Consider the following 17,792-nt stretch of genomic DNA (forward strand, 5'->3'; position numbering starts at 1 on the left):
GTATTTGTCATAATTAATGGACTTGTGAGCTTCATGATGTTTTCCCCATGATGTTCTTACTGCATGGATAATGCTGTTGTATTCTAAAGATAATTATCCTAATGTTTGTATAAATATATAAACAAAAAATTTGGATACTTTTTTTTCAATAATTAAACATTTCTTTCCTTTCATTATCATATTCTTCACCTTATCCACAAAAAAAAAAAAAAAAAAAAAAATGTATATATTAATTTTCAATAGTATTGGATTTGCATTTAGTGCATAATCGGTCAGGACATGACGAAATTTCGATCTCCTGGTATAGAATATGGATACCGTAGATTCTATATGAGAGGGTCAATCGTGACCACAGGGGCTCGGTTGTCAGATATTGAAGTTTTGTATTATTTGTTCCCGAATAATGAATTGAAGTTTTGCATTATTTGTGTCCGAATAATAAATTATATAAATAAAATCCACCACCAAAATCCTTTTTTTAATGTACACATGATATACTTTTTTAAAACCTAAAAAAAAAGTGGATTTTGGTTGTGGATTTCATTTATATAATTTGTTATTCGGACACAAATAATGCAAAACTTCAATTTATTATCCGGGAACAAATTTAATACAAGACTTCAATATCTGGCAACCGAGCCCCTGTGCTCGTGACGAGCCCCTGTGACCACAGGTATCTGAATTTTTATCCTTAAATAGATATAAATAGAGAGAAAAAATTAGAGCTATCAATATATATAAATACAAAATATAAATAAATGTATTTATGTATATTGATATAGAGTTTTTTCTTCTTTTTTTCTATTCATAAATCTATTCATTAATTAAAATTAAGATACCTGTGCTGTGACCCAATGAAAAAAACAAACATACGAATTTCTCCAAAATTCGTGATCGCAATGTCGATCACCTAGCTACATTTTTCATTAATTGGAGAAAATATTGGTGCTGTATTTATTTTGTCATGGGGGAGGGGGGCTAAAATATACGCGGCGCCAAATCTATCTCGCCGTGAACCTCTATATAGCATGCTTGAGTAGGGGGGGGGGGGTATATATGTGTACGATCCCTGTAATTTAACGCTATCCACACTTCAGGTACCTGTGAGTGAATATGTTATTTTATTTACACTGCATGGTTCTAATATTAGAAAGCTTTAAATACCATTCAATCATTTTACCTTTTCCATGAGGGCTCCAAATTTTAACCAATGAAAACCCGTTTAACTTCCGAGGCTATCGTTTAAAGAACGTCATGGCAGTGATTTGGGGGATCAAAGTTCCGGAGAAACAGGTAGACTCTGTGATCAGAAAATGATAAATGGGGCACCGCAGACGCGGATATCAGTTTACGCACTCAATTTTTTCCACACGTGTATGTAAAGTGTTGTTAGTAACACCAGAAATGGCAAAATCTACCATATGACGTGAAATCTATAGGCCTATTTGTTGTGTGGATATTTTATTTTCTATTATCTTGAACCCTGAGGAGGTAAATTATTGAAGAAACGTGTGTGAAGTATTATACTGACATAGTTTTGGTCCTCTTTCCCTCAGAAATCGGACAAACGTGATACTGGATTCAGATAATTCGAATTTCCTCGACAAGTAAGCTGTGTGGCTATTACTATACGTGCAGTAGAGGCCCGAGAAGGAACTTCGTCGTTGACAGCTGGTTGACAGTGTGGTTATTCTGTGCCTGTTTTTGCTTGGACTGTATTGCATTGAAAACACAAATAGCTGTATTGTTGAAAAAAATCGTTGATGAACACTTTTATCACTGCCAGATAATATATGCCATGCTAAGTGTTGGAACTTTCAAGAATAGTGCACTAAAACTGACAAAATAATTTGACTTGTCTATAGCTATACTTATATTCAACTTTTAGAAATATATGTAGAGAAGTTCAAACAATACCTAGGACATAATGTCTAAGTCCCATAATGAAATAACGTACAAGCTAGTCGTGGTCGGCGATGGTGGTGTGGGAAAATCCGCGTTGACAATCCAGTTTTTCCAAAAGCTGTTTGTGGAAGACTATGATCCAACCATTGAGGACTCCTACATTCAGCATACAAACATAGATGGGAAACCCTGTGTTCTCGATGGTATAGATTTGTTTTCATTTTGTTTTTTTATATGTTACATTTAATTAAATACAGATTACAGAAGTATACAGCAGATATGATATATATATATATATAATTTTCAGTCCATCGTGTGTGTGTGTGTGGGGGGTGGGTTGAAGGTAGTTCATCCTAGGAATACACCCTTTTCATTTGATCTGTCTGCTCTGTCAGCTTGTGAATTCTGTAAGTGACTTAAAATTGAGTTTCTTTTCCACCAGTCCCCACTGAAACAGCTAGTGATTGATGGCGATCATTTTGTGAAAGTGGGAAATAAAAAGATTTTGCAGAAAGAAATTAAATCCCATTGACTGGTATTTAGCTAATGTAAGATATGAACTACCTTGTTGATATGTCAAGCTTTTTAAATATTGCTAAGATATATCCATTACATATCCAGGCGGAATTTTTTAAGGATGTAGGTGTGAGCTCTCAGGGGGATGTCCAGAGCAATCCTTCTCACCTTACAATCTATAACTTTATTAAAACTGACTGAGCACTGACATCTATATTATTGGATTCTGATAATAATAGAAAATGATAGTAAAATATGTAAAGTTTAAGAGACTTTTGTTGGAAGTTTTATAATCTTTTGTAGGGAAATTCATAAATTTAGGAGTTTTCTACAATTGAGGGAAATGTTTTACCTATGAAAGGGGAAATATTTATGTTTTGTCATGAAGGGAAAGGTACAATGTACCCTATAGGGAAGTATAAGGGACCTTGAAAAACCCCTGTACATGTGTTCATAATGTAATATTGCGTAATAGTTCGTGGTGTTATTAGAGCCAGCTTTTGACATCCATGCATATAAATTTTATCAAAAAGAGGGGTTTGGTGCATTGAAAGAGTTTTTTTTAAAAAGATATAATGGTTCTTTTCATACATGTACTTTTTTTAATTTCACATTCTGTACATCAACATACCAGTAGTTTGTAGTTCAGGGGAAACCAGAACACAGTTGAACAATATGGGAGAATAATAGAAATACAATACAAATCAGAAAAAGCAAGTAAATGATTACAAAATCCTGTCATTAAAGACATAAATTTACATTGTAAGTGTCAGATTTATAATTGGATGTAGATCTTGTTTTTCAGCTAGTTGACTTTAAAGTTTGCAATTTGAAACTGTATTTGTGAATCAAGTGAGAATTAGACCCGGCTGTATATCCTGTAGCACTGGATTTTTAAAAAGTCTCTAATGTTTATTTTATTTTAAGTATATATGCTCTCTTTCAAAAAGATGACGTCAAAACGTGTAGTTCTATTAAACTCAGAAAGCTGTCAACTTAGTTCTAACTTTTAAACTTAAAAGACGAGTAAGTTTCACATACTGGGTAAGCAAAAATAAACTGAAAATATAAAGATATATATATAGATTTTTATCTATTATTTAAATGGGTAGCAACATGAGCAAGCAAGATTAAAACCAGCTACTAGCTGATCCAACTAAAACAATATATTGAAAATATTCCTGCCTGGTCAAGAAATAACCATATAAATTTATTAACTCAACAGGTATGTAATATATACTGCCTGTTGAGAATTTCAAATAAGAAATAATGTTAACCTTTAAGCATTTTTATCAACACACTGTGAGATAAATCCTGTTTACTCGCAAAATGTTTTCATGATAAATATGTAAATATTCAAATGTTTAAAGAACAATGGCTAGGTATTTGCAACATGCAGTTCAACTCTGTGTTTTAAATGCTGTTGACTTTATATATTTACTGAGCTGTACGTGATATCCCATAAATCAATTGAAAACTGTGTGCCTTGTGGAATTATGTTGTGTTTGGATAAATCCCGGATTTGTGACACAACAATGAACAATAAATTTGAGACCTTATGTGGTATTTTCTTGAAAATAAGTTATTTACACATGTTACATGTACACATCTGCATAAAGTCGTGAGTCATGCAGTGTTCCCAGACTCTAGCTGTCTTGTAACAGGTTTACAGGGTCAGTAGAGACATATATATGTATATTTATTCATATTACGTACTATGGCGTGTGTTGATCGTAAAGGTCTAAATGGATGAAATATCCATACAATATTTCCACATTTTACTAATTGTAATGATAGTCATTTCCTCATGAATGTGGGGCAGTTGTGAACAAAGTGCATTTGAATCTGGATAATTGCAGTACATCTGTTTTAACATGTTTAAGGGGATATGATTTTGAAACCTTTGAAGTCACTGTGTAACTCAGAGTTAATTGGAGATGAAAATTAGGAATGTATATATACATGTGTATATATATATATATATATATATATATATATATATATATATATATATATATCCAAATTGTGTTTTTTTAAAAAAATCACAGTGTCCGGTATAAAATATTAAAAGAAATAGAATAAACAGTACACAAAGTTAAAAATTTAACGCAAGCGCTTTCATTTTATAATCCTCAGGCGTTACATTTTAAAATAGTTTTAAAACTATTTTAAAATGTAACGCCTGAGGATTATAAAATGAAAGCGCTTGCGTTAAATTTTTAACTTTGTGTACTGTTTATTCTATTTCTTTTAATATATATATATATATACACATGTATATAAGAAATAAATTTCATTTTTGAAAATACATGAGGGTATGAACTGCAATGCTTAATGCCAGCATAATTTTCATAGAGTGTCAAGAAGTATGCCAGTGGTTTTATTGTCACAGTCCATACCCTCAAGTATTTTAAAAAATGAATTTCAATTTTGAAGTGTACACATACTTGTATATATAATTGAAATGTATTATTACAATCCCACCGTCCCTTGTACTCATCAAAACATTTGCAGAGTTACTACATCCTGTGGTTCAGAGATTTAGGACACCAAATATAATTGAATGCCTTCAATGTACTGGTGAAGGGTGACAGTATATTTCATCGTTTGCACTCCGTACTTAATTAAGAAGCAGATTTCTCCTAAACTCTGCATCCGAAGTCTATTTTATCTAGTTAGCAATCTCTCCTGTTAAGAGTCACCATGGTTACATGCATGTACATTTCAGTGAAATTCAACGAGTCTAGTACAATTTATTCTTTAATTGAGAAAACAGAAATATTTAAGATAGCTGGCATTTTGGTATTGCATGGCAAACACGAAGGAGCAAAGCTATTATATACTAATATCAAGTCACGCTATTACAATAAAGCACCTGACCTCTATGGATGTTAAACAATCTGACAAATGTATTTAATACTGTGTTGGCATGTATTGGTTAATTTTATACTGTTTAATGTCCCTCTCGAGAAATTTTCACTCATATGGACATGATGGAGACTGAGCAGGGAGGGATTTTTATCATGCCATGGGGCCTGTTTTAAATTTACAGTCTCATCCAAAGGACCACCCCATTTAGTCGCCTCTTATAACAAGCAAGGGGTACTGAGGACTTATTCTGATCCCCACAGGAATTGAGATGTATTTAATACTGTGTTTGTATTTCAGTGCTGGACACTGCGGGACAGGAGGAGTTTAGTGCTATGAGAGAACAATATATGAGGAAGGGGGATGGATTTTTGCTGGTGTTTTCCGTCACTGATGCCCACAGCTTTCAGAACATCCAGAATTTCCATACACAGATTCTCAGGGTCAAGGATAGGTGAGTTCCGATATATGAAGGTCAAGATGTGGGTGTTAAAAGCACATGTATTTAAGACTACTTCAAAGTGTTACGTATCATAAAACAGGTATTCTGTGCGTTTGTCCATTTTTTTGTGGAATTCTGCGGATAGGTAAAGTCCACATATATATATATGTATATGTATAATACATGTACATACTACACCTGTACATATAGGTATAATGCAACTACAGAAATAGGAAACACAGAATATAATTCAATTGCTACTATTTACGGATCATATTGCAAAAATTTCCAACCTCGGAAAATACCCATTTGCTATTATATGGTATAAAATAACCTGGCTGGTGAAAGTGTGAAAACTATACTCCAAAGAGATTGCATGGCTCCTTAGGCTTTCTCTTCCCCAGCTGGCAGAATATTTGTTGAGAGGTATATGCTGTATTTTGAGTCGTAAATTTTACAACTGTAAACTGAGAAAAGCTTTACCATCATGCTGAAAGTTCTGGAATGAACTGTGGCAGATTGTGTTGAGGTTGAAATCAATTCCATGTCTTGAGAATTTATCAATTGCATGTACTTGTTTATAAATTCACTTTATTGTCATGCCATTTCCGGTTTTTAATCTGTTTCCTCAATTTGAAGTCGAGAATGGTTTTGAATTAAATGTCTGATAGAGAATCTTTTCCTTTTCAGTTACTTGAAAGGCTGTCGTTTTTTAAGCTTTTGGGTCAATTCAAGTGTTTCCCGTTTTTTGTGGCAGATCCACTGAGTTGGATTAAAATGATCATAAACTTATTCATAACAGAGAAAAGTTTTCTACTTTTATTAAAATTTCCCCAAATTGACAAATCATAAAAAACAAGTTGTTGTATATGCACTAGTGTAAATAGTGTGGTTTAAGGTCTCCGAACCTTTTAGTGTGAAGTGTGCAACACATCTATATAGCATTATTGCCTCGGGGGTTATCGTTTTCATATCTGCAGAGAAGTAACAGGGTTGTAGATGATTACATCATATTGCATCAATACGACACAACATTTTTTTGCAAGTCATGTAAAAATGAAATAACTAGTCGCTGGAGTCATCTTATCTATAAATAGGGTTCTATTTAGTCCTGATGATGTCTGACAGTATAAACCTGCTACACAATGATGAATTCGAGACCACCAACAGAAAGATGATCTGGAGCTTTCCCGGTATCTTAGTTTTAAGGGGCTTTGGTTGGAGATTGTGACATGCTATGCAAACTCTTTTTTGTTGTTAGCTTTTCATACACAAAAAAAACCCCTACATCAGTATCAATATGATTATGACTCAGTCCTGCAGAATAGTACTTCAATATTCGAATTTGGATGTCCCAGTACAAGTTTTTTAAAACTCCAAAGTATTTAAAATCACTTTCTTCATATTCTATCTGACTGATTATTCAACATGTATTATGCTGCATGGTACTGAAAATAAGAATTCTTTTTAAAAAAAATAGTGGGGAAGAGATAATAGTAAATAGCCATTAATGAGCACATCAAATGAAGAGAAGTCTGGTGTCTAAACACAGTTGGGAACTTTACATGACATACCTAAACTTGTGTTCATTGGCCCTTCATATGACTGGTAGGGGTGGGATTTTTCCTCTTTTCAGAGGAAATCCTTTGATTGGCTCAATTTTTGAGAGAGAAAAAAAAAATTGAAACACTCTGGGTTTGATCTAAGGTGACAGAAATTAAATAATATTTTTCCTGATAGGGTAAGGTGTTTTCCTTCCTTTTTGACTGGTTTTCTTCCTTTTTTCTGAGGAATTCTGTCACAACCCTAATTGGGCAGGATTGAAAACCTTATGCAGAATAATATGATATGCACAATTTGTATTCAGGAATTTCACAAATAATTAAAAAGAACTAGGTTTATGTTACTTTAAATGTGTAAATTAGCCCCTTAATTTCCAGTTCAAGCACTTGTGAATAATTTAAAGCATGGATTAGAAATTTTGTACTTTTTATTAACAAAGAATCATTTCTAAGAATTCTTCATCTGGAGTAAAGTTGATGATCTATATGGGAGAATGTTGTAACCTGACATTTGTTACTTAGAATTTAAATCTGATCACACTCCTAGATAATCTAAAAATAAATTTTGTACATTAATTATCAATGACAGTTCTATCAATATACACATAGACTGCAGAGTGTGCTGCGGGTACAACATTTTGAAAAAAAGAGAGTTAACCAGAATACAATTTTGAATGAAAACTTAAAAACATGATTAAAATGTCTCACTTTGTAATATCATAATGTACAAACTACTGTGAAAATTATGTCATATCTGTACATGCTATAGTTATGATGCACCTTCAATAATTTTCATTTGTTGCAGAAAAGTGAAAATAACAAACTCTGAAATTTTTGAAAACTCGCATAGCCAAATTAAGCTGTATGGGAAACTTGTCATTGTTAGAATTAGTAAAGTACGTACTAAGCTTATTTGGTGAAAATCCCACCAAGAATGCTGAAATAATACTAATACATAGAAGTATAATGGCTACTTATCAGGTCACCTGAACATATGATTCCATTGGTCATGCAATACATAATAATGTATATAAAGTTACATTCTTTGATTACGCTGCTAATATCGTATATTTATGACTTGTTTAGGGTCTACGTTCTGTTATATTGTATACGTTTGTGTCGGTATTTAAACGATTTACCATTTTAAATACCTTGTGGGAACATGAGCCGTGAGGAGTGTGTTACAGAATTATGCATTGTAGGAGGAATAAAAACGTCTTTTTATGTATAACCAGATTTGTAGATGATTCTATTAATTTTAAGGATATCATTAACATGATTAGAATGAGATTTAAATGTCCACAAAAATGTTTGAGAAAATTGTATGCAAGAAATATTGCCAATAAGATTTATTTTGTCCGGTTGGTTTAAATCACATGCCTATATGCTTATGCACAGGGATAGATCTGACTATCTGAGAGTTGTAAAACAATAATTTTGTATTTATGATGGGTGATTGTTCCAAGAAGTGCTGTAGCCATTTCACTGTTCATGAATATTATGAGAACACATGCTGCCTGTGCCACTTCATCAGAGAATATAAACATGATAAATAAATATCAGTGAAGTAAATATAGGGAATTAAACTTCATGAAACAACTGCAGTAACTGTGTAATTGTTGGGGTTGCACAATGTGCATCTGGCTTATATACATGTGGTATGGTGAATGGCGGGCGTCCCTGTAATAGGGTACTTATTTTGTGTAATCAACTCCTCTCACATCCCTAACTTGACGTTCCTCAAACTTTGTACAGTTGTTATGGACACATTGAAGATGTGCATGTGTCTTTTTGAAAGTGATCAGACATTTTTCGAAAAATTTACATATAGTTGAACTTTAATTGTCATTTCTTAAGCATGTCTTGAATAGATGGTACCTATTTCACTGTAATCAACTCCTCTAACACCTCTAACTTGACATTCCCCAAACTTTGTACAGTTATTATGGACATATTGAAGATGTGCATGCGTCTTTTTGAAAGTGATCAAACATTCTTCGAAAAATTTACACGTAGTTGAACTTTGTGTCATTTTTATACACCCGTCGAAGACGGGACGTATTATGGTATGGCGTCGTCCGTCTGTCTGTCTGTCCGGACCTTGTGGGCAGGATACAGACTGAACCATAAGCCCTAGGACTTTACAACTTGGTACATTTGATCACCATGATGAGAGGAAGACGCCTATTGTTTTTCAAGGTCAGAGGTCAAGGTCGTAGTAAAACCTTGTGGGCAGGATACAAACCGAACCGTAAGCTCCAGGATATTATAACTTGGTATATTTGATCACCATGATGAGAGGAAGATGCCTATTGTTTTTCAAGGTCAAAGGTCTAGGTTGTAGTATCACTTTTTAGGAAAACCTTGTGGGCAGGATACAAACCGAACCGTAAGCTCCAGGATATTATAACTTGGTATATTTGATCACCATGGTGAGAGGAAGATGCCTATTGTTTTTCAAGGTCAAAGGTCAAGGTCGTAGTATCACTTATTAGGAAAACCTTGTGGGCAGGATACAAACCGAACCGTAAGCTCCAGGATATTATAACTTGGTATATTTGATGATCATGTTGAGAGCAAGGTGTTTATTGTTTTGCAAGGTCAGAGGTCGAAGATCAAGGTCGCAATATCACTTATTAGGAAAACCTTGTGGGCAGGATACAAACCGAACATATTTATGAAGTAGCGCATTCTAAGGCTATCCCTCTTTATATCTTGATATCCATTTCTACAAGCATAATAATGAATTAGCTTACAAAGGACAGTGCTAACTTCACTAAAATATGAATCCCACTGAAATATGTTTTCCTTGAGCAAAATCTACGGGCGTATTATGCCACGTTGGCGTTGCTCTTGTTTAAGCATGGTACCTATACTTTGAGTAACCAACTCCCCTCACAGCGTTTACTTGACATTTTTCAGACCTTATACGTTATAGTTGTGAAAAAACATTGAAGATATACATGTACATGTGACATTTTAAAAGTGCTCTTTTTTTGAAAAATTCTACATTTGTCATTTTTCCTGTATGTTTTGTAGAAAGGTTACCTACATAATCTGGCTTTATTATAAATGCATACCAAAATGTGAGGCACCTCTAGGGTAGATTTCTTAAAAGCAATATACATAATAATGATTCTCTACCACAAATACTTCTCAGTTTATTTTTATTTCATCTGGATCCATGTACTGCAGTCTCTATGACAGATAAAGCAACCCAGCCATTTCTGTTATTAAATCAATTTTCTATGGATATTCTAGCATATATCTCACTGGTCAAATTCTTTTGATGATGATGATGATGATTGCGATGACATTTCTTAGCAGTATTGCTAATCATTCTACTTTTACTGTAATTTCAGGACATTTTTTCAAAAAGAAAATTGATGCACTTATGTTCTTCTTTTACCTCACTATCATGTCTGAAATTAAAAATCTAATGATCAGTCTATATTAGGTATTTTCGTGCTTTTCAGTCTTTTCAACTTGGTTCAGTGAGAGTTTTTGATGCATATATGAATTTCAATACTACTAGCCAGTACAAATAGCTATAAACTCTCTCTCTCTCTCTCTCTCTCTCTCTCTCTCTCCATATGCACAGTGGCTGAGAGACATTTTAATTATTCAATTCAATTCTGAAATTGATTTATTGATTCACCAAACATGTTGGCATACAATCAGTTAAACAATGAGATATATGATAATACAAGTATAAACAGTTCATATACATATTTGTTTATATATACATGTACACACACCCACATACATTACACATACATACCCCACATGTACATGTGACATATTAAACTGTGTGGATGCAATTTAGTATTGTATATATAATATAAGTAATATAATTTTATTATATTATATGCATAAGTATTATCGATAAGAAGATGGGTATAACAGAACTTCACAACTTAGGAATTTTCTCTCTTTCTCTCTCTCTCTGTCTCAGTCTCTCTCTCTCTCACACACTCTCTCTCCACTTGGCTACTACAAAATCTCAATTTAATACCAGGTTTTGATGGCTGTCAGGCATATGATAGTTACCTAATTCACGAGATAATAAATGTATGGATCTGTAGATATAATCTCTCAAATGTTAATTCTTACTTTCATAGGCAGTTTACTTTGTTGTATTTTGGTACCGTAATTAGAAACATACAATACACTGCTTGTCTATTTATAGGTTTTTGACAATGCATATCTATCAGAGGTGGAGTGTGTGTGTGCCAGGGGTTGGGACCCCCCCCCTTTTTTTTGTCCGAAAATTTTGCTTTAAAAGGGTAAAAATAACACATTTTGAGGGGGGAACCCACCCTTTGAAAACCAGAATTCATTAATGGTAGAACCCCTTCCCCTTAAAAAATTCCTGGATCTGCCCCTGTGTTATTTTGATGCTTAACATTAGAACTATAACTCATTTAATGTTGACAGCCAAAATTTTGATCTTCTGACAATGCAATGATAAGAATAATAAATCTGTACGTGTTATGTAAGCAAAGACTCAGGTCTTTTTTTTTATTTACAAACAAACCAGTGAAATGTTAATTATGTAATTTTATTAAATCATCTTAATTTTGCAGAGTCACAAATTTTAACTTTTAGATGACAGATTTTACCTAAAACAATACTTGAAATGTGATAGATATGATTAACTTAACTTGATATCCATTTCTTTTGAAAATTTTGTGAACTGCAATCTTTGTTTACGAAACAAATAACAAACTCTCTAAAATGAACTTCTGTTATAATGTTTTATCTTAATTTTTTGTGAAACCCTTTAAACACATTATAGACAGTAGATTTTGATTAACAAAATTTTGGGAGGAATTCGTGAATCAGTCCCTTTAACTAAGTACTTGTACAATACAGCATAAAAATCTGTATAAATAGTCTCTGACTATTTAACTAAGTACTTATAGAATAGTACAACATAAAAATCCAATGTGATATCAGATCCTGTGATCAGCTTACAGTTCTCTATGTAAGAAATTTTAAGTAGATTGAACAGCATAAGAGATTGTTTCACATTCAAGAGTCTGAAACCCGTTTTTGAATTACAAGCTGAGAAGATGTCTGATTTTACTGTAGGAAAGGCTTTGCATTACATACGTGTTACCTGCAAACATTTTAATCTGCCAAGTTTTAAAATTTTGAAAGCTCTCACAAACGTTTTGCAAGTTGATTTTTATCAAGTGACGTACATGTTTCTGGAAGATATGAACCATGATTTGGATCATATCTACACCACTGTCTTAGCCATTTATTGAATACAGTTAAAGCTGTCAAATCTGACTTCTTTGTGCTCCTTTTTGCTGTGAATTATGACCTTATTTTATTTTCCTGACTCTCATTTTTCTGGTTCTTTACAATCTGATATAAATTTCTAATCCAACACAATATTTATCTTCCAAAGCATAGCAGAGAAGGCAGCTAGGTTTTGCTTTACATACTATAGATTGATTTGTAAATTGGGATTCTTGTGTTTTGTTTTTGTTTTGTGAGTTGAATAGACATGGGAGCTCACTAAAAATTGCAAGTTGATAAGATAATGATAAAATAATGTGTTTCTAGCCTTGTTAATTTACCAGGAAAAAAACAAACATGGAATACCGTAGAGTATAACTCCGACATCAGTGTATACAATTTTATTTTGCAGGGATACCTATCCCATGATTCTTGTAGCAAACAAAGTTGATCTCGTGCAACAACGGAAGGTCACCGAGGAGGATGGAAAAAATCTGGCAACAAGATTGAATGTAAGCCTGTCCAACTGTATGCACACAGAGTGAGAATGAATGATATTAGTAAAAATTGTTTGGAGTTTAAATCATGAAGTAAGGAAATGTGCCACTCCAAAGGAAATTGTGGCACCTGGTAGAAATGTAAAGTAGAGGATATGTTCAACAAGGAAATCGAAAATTGTAAATTTATTAAAAAAATTCAAATAAAAATTTTCGCTTTTGCGGGACTCAAAATTTCTGTAGCATTCCTTGATGAACATTGTATATATTATAGAATTCTAATTTGTTTTATTTGTATTTCATCAAATAAACTTCACTGTGTAGTGAACGTCCATTAGAAAACTCAAAGGGAGCACTGTATAAATTAAATCAAAATCTGTTCACGTATAGAAGTATACAAGCAAGATGTTACAAACTAGAAATTTGTTGTTTCTAATCGGCCGTTTCTCATTCTGTAGATTCCTTACATTGAGACCAGTGCCAAGGACCCTCCCATTAATGTAGATTTAGCTTTCCATGAAGTTGTCAGGGTCATTAGGTGGGTCTGCTTTAAATTTACATGCAATTTATTTTCATGTATTCTCAACAATATTATCATCCACAAATTGATGCCTTGTTCTATGTATTTATGATTATGAAATGGTTTTATTTTTAACCTATAACCTGTAATTTGTAAGTAGTGTTAGATAAATAAGTAAACTAGTACTTTCAGAAAATGCTTTGGTACATCTTTTCTGTAATATCATTTGTCAACTGTGTTTTGTCAAATTGGCAAAAATTAGAGAGTTTCAAAGATCGAAACATCTAGCATGTCTGCATGGTATAAGCAATAGATGAACGAAAAGCTGAAAATCTTTTGTACACAAAGTGTACATTTGAAATTGTACATACTTTTGATAAAAATTAACCTGGGAAGGAATTGTCCTTCTGTTTTTAATATTAAATTTTGACACAAAAATCTTGACTTTCATATATATTGGAATGAAATACAGATTTAAATCAAAAGTAGGAAACTGAATTTCCGTTTTTTTTTTTCAACTGTGTTAATAGACAGCAGCCTTTTGATCCCAAACAACACCGCCGGAGGAAAACCAGGGGTAGGAAGTGCAACATTCTGTGATTCATCAGGACGGCCTCCGGAGACTGTGGAATATTCCCCGGGATGTTGCTGTAGCCACCAGAGATTTATAATGTTAATTGTAACCTCAGCATACTTGCAGAGAGAAGATTTATGTGCACTTGTTGGACCAATGACAAAGGATACAATTTTCTAGTTTATAGGTTGTATTAGACATATTGCTGTTTTACAATGCATTCTAGTCAGTATTCATTTTCCTTTTTAGTCTGTTTCTTATTGTCAATGTGTCCTTTAAGTTGCATTGTTTAACCTTAAGATAGATAAATGTAATCACCCCTTGTTGAATAGATAAAAACTTGCACACACTTTTGCTGGACAAAAAAACCCCTGTTATTTTGATGGCATATATTTAGTGATGTACAGACCCCACCCCCCACCCACTGTACATCTTTTAGGTATTTGAAGACATATACATTCCATGATTAGTTCATTCCCAAATGTATGATATCCTTTATTTATTCGGATGAAATCGGCAGTGTATTGTTGTATTTTGGATGAAATCGGCAGTGTATTGTTGTATTTTGGATGAAATCGGCAGTGTATTGTTGTATCTCATACTGTTGAGCAAGTTGGAATAGCATGTCCTGATTCAGATAATATTACTCTGTACCTCACATGTTCAAGAAAATTTCAAATTTCCTATGTTGTGCAGAGACTGGAAACTACATTAGAATTTTCAATTTGAGAGAGAGAGAGTAGCATTTCAAACAGTTAATGACCAGGAATGTGTTATGGTTGGCAGATCTGCTTATCTTTGTGTAAACCACTTATTCATAAAATTTAATGAATCCAAAGGTAGTCATTTGAATTTACAACAGAGGGCATACTTTTTCACAATCCATATCACAAATTTTTTTTTCACAAATAAACTGTGGCATTGACAAAGAAGTTCTGTAGAAAAGGTTATTAATAGTACATAATGCTCAAGTATATCACAGTAAAAAAGAGCGTGCTCAATTCATATCATAAGGTGTCACCTATTTAATTGATTTGAAGAATTGCTTGGCATTCTGCTTGTGCTTTTAATGAGTCAGCGCGGACAGATGGGCGTGGACAGTGCACATAGATAATCTTACATTCCATGGTGTTCAGACTTTGGTAGAATCTTTTGGAACAACATTCCTTGATACAGATGCAAGCACATGTACAATAAGTTCATGTTTAGTGAATATTTTGAGGATAAAGTTGTTTGTGTTGAATGTTATTTTAACCGAATTATGAGGTTGTAAACAGTGTTGTACATTGTATTGGGTTGTATGTGGTTTACAGTTTTTGAGTCCACGAAGCTCTGTGATTTATTTTCGTATTAGATAATCAAAGTTCAGAAGTCCAGGTCGATTTTTTTCTCATTGTTTGTAAAATTTCCTCACTGATGAAAATCAGATGAAAGATGCAGATGTTTGTAGAACTATTATGTAAATATTGATTGTACAATGCAGTTTTGGTTTAAGTTTGGCGGATTAGTATTTTCTATACATGTAGTTTGTTAGCAGTTAAAGAACAAAACCATATATGATATTTTATATTCTTTCACCTTGTTATTGAAAGAACATGTATTTTAAACAGAGGTTTATTATGGACTTCACACATTTAGTTGAATTCCAAAATATGGGCAATTTTTTTTTAAAATCTACACTGTAGTGTAGGAAAATACCAGAATTTTATTTGAAAATGATATTGAATGAATTTGATGTTAAAATTTTTGTGAATGTTATCAAACCACAGTTATACTGCAGGACAGTTGCCGTGGGTAACAAGACCACTTGTTTGGTTCCCGGTTTGTGGAAATCCCCCATGTATGATATACATGTACCACTATTTTGAACAGTAATTGTAAATATTGGTTGTTTGATGATATATTTAACACCAAAACATTTGTTCTGTTTGTGATTTTTTTTAAAGAGTTTATATGATATTATTTTACAAATAAGTTTATGAAAAACATTTCAAGATTGTGTTATCGGTATATATAGATGCATGTTACTGCATTGAATTGTGCATGGTACGTGCAAGTTTGGTATAGTGCCATTTCATTGTTCTGGGTTGTATTTTAAAAAAGATTTTAGGTTGTCTGTTATTCATGGTGTCTCACTTCGACTTAATGTCAGGAGATGTTTGCGACTTAATCATGTGGTTGTATGTTTTAAAGGGGCATGGAAATGACTTTTGATCGATTGAAATTTACAGGTCATTTTTATTTTGTTAAAGAAATGAAGATGTTTTTTGCATTAGAAATATTTTTACACTGGATATTCTTTGTATTTACATAAAATCCAGCTCCCAGAATTGTGTTTGTAAACACTGTCTAAATCTTGGTCAAAATTGTGTCCATGCCCCTTTATGGTCGTATATTGTTTTCATCAAAAAAAAAATTATTCATTGTAGATGTTTTGTGTGGAAATGCATTATGATGTAAAATGTAATTGTGTTGGACATTATTTTTTTTTTCACCTCTTTTTTCACAAATTACTGGGAAATATCTAACATTTTGTGTACATCACAGATTTTGTATTTCATAAGATGCATAAGACTGTTTTATAGTTTCTATTAAAGGGACTGGTTCACGATTTTTGATAAAAAATATTTTTCATTTTTGATGTTAAACATTAGAAATATAGTTGACAGCCAAAATTTTGACCTTCTGAATGCAAGAATAAATGTAATATTTTAGCCTTAAATATGTGTTATGTAAACAAAGACTCGAGTCTTTTTATGTAAACAAACAAACAAGTGAACTATTGATTTTGTAATATAATGCATCTTAATTTTGCATAGTCACAAATTTTAACTTTTAGATGACACATTTCACCCCAAAAATGCTTTGAAATGTGAGAGATATGATAATACTTAGATCGATATCCATTTCTTTTGAAAAAATCGTAAGCAATAGAATACCGCAATCTTTGTTTAAAAAACAAATAATAAACTCTCTAAAATGAGCTTCTGTGATGATGTATCACCTTAATTTTCATGTGAAATCTTTCAAACACATTAGAAAGTAGATTTTGATCATTAAAAGTGAAAAACAAAATTTTGGGTGAAATCGTGAATCAGTCCCTTTAATATTCATGTTTTGTTTTATCAATTTTAATCGTTGAGGTTGCATTCTGATATGGTTGTTAAAGATAGGTTGTTTGGTGCTTTATAAGGAATTTGTTTAAAGGTTGTAGCAATGTCAAGATTCCAGCTGTTTTTGTTGTATGAATGTATTTGTGTATCAGGATAATTTGAATCTATGTTCTCCTCTGTTACTGCTGAAACTGAGAATCATCTTCAGTAACTTTTGATTTGTTAAATTTTCACACAAGTTTCTGTGAAATCATAAGTTTCAACTCGTATAGTTACTATGTTTTTAAACTTTGTGTAAATGAATAAATGATCAATTTTGAAATGTCATTTTCACTTCTATCCATTAAAGATCTGTATTTTACCAATAAACTGCCTGGGGGAGGGGGTGATGGATTATAAATTCATGCTTTTCATAGTGTGTTTTGGTCATTGACACGTTTCATGTTTATATTCTTCAGAAGAAGGTATTTGACTTGCATCCTTCACGGTGATCTCAGTTTTTGGTCACCCGAGTCTACCCAGGTGAACTATTGCAACTGGTTAGT

The 17,792-nt window shown here is 32.8% G+C and overlaps 1 protein-coding gene across 1 annotated transcript; it reads left to right on the forward strand.

Annotated features, from left to right (window-relative positions):
- The first annotated feature begins 1,225 nt into the window (after window positions 1-1,225).
- LOC125666906 (ras-related protein M-Ras-like) lies at window positions 1,226-17,569 on the forward strand. The gene is made up of 5 exons (XM_048900236.2): window positions 1,226-2,108; window positions 5,590-5,743; window positions 12,956-13,055; window positions 13,499-13,578; window positions 14,091-17,569. The coding sequence occupies exons 1-5, from the start codon at window positions 1,928-1,930 to the stop codon at window positions 14,158-14,160; spliced, it is 585 nt and encodes a 194-aa protein (XP_048756193.1). The 5' UTR covers window positions 1,226-1,927; the 3' UTR covers window positions 14,161-17,569.
- The last annotated feature ends 223 nt before the right edge of the window (window positions 17,570-17,792 follow it).

This window comes from Ostrea edulis, chromosome 10 (genome assembly GCF_947568905.1).
Source record: "Ostrea edulis chromosome 10, xbOstEdul1.1, whole genome shotgun sequence".
Taxonomy (NCBI): domain Eukaryota; kingdom Metazoa; phylum Mollusca; class Bivalvia; order Ostreida; family Ostreidae; genus Ostrea; species Ostrea edulis.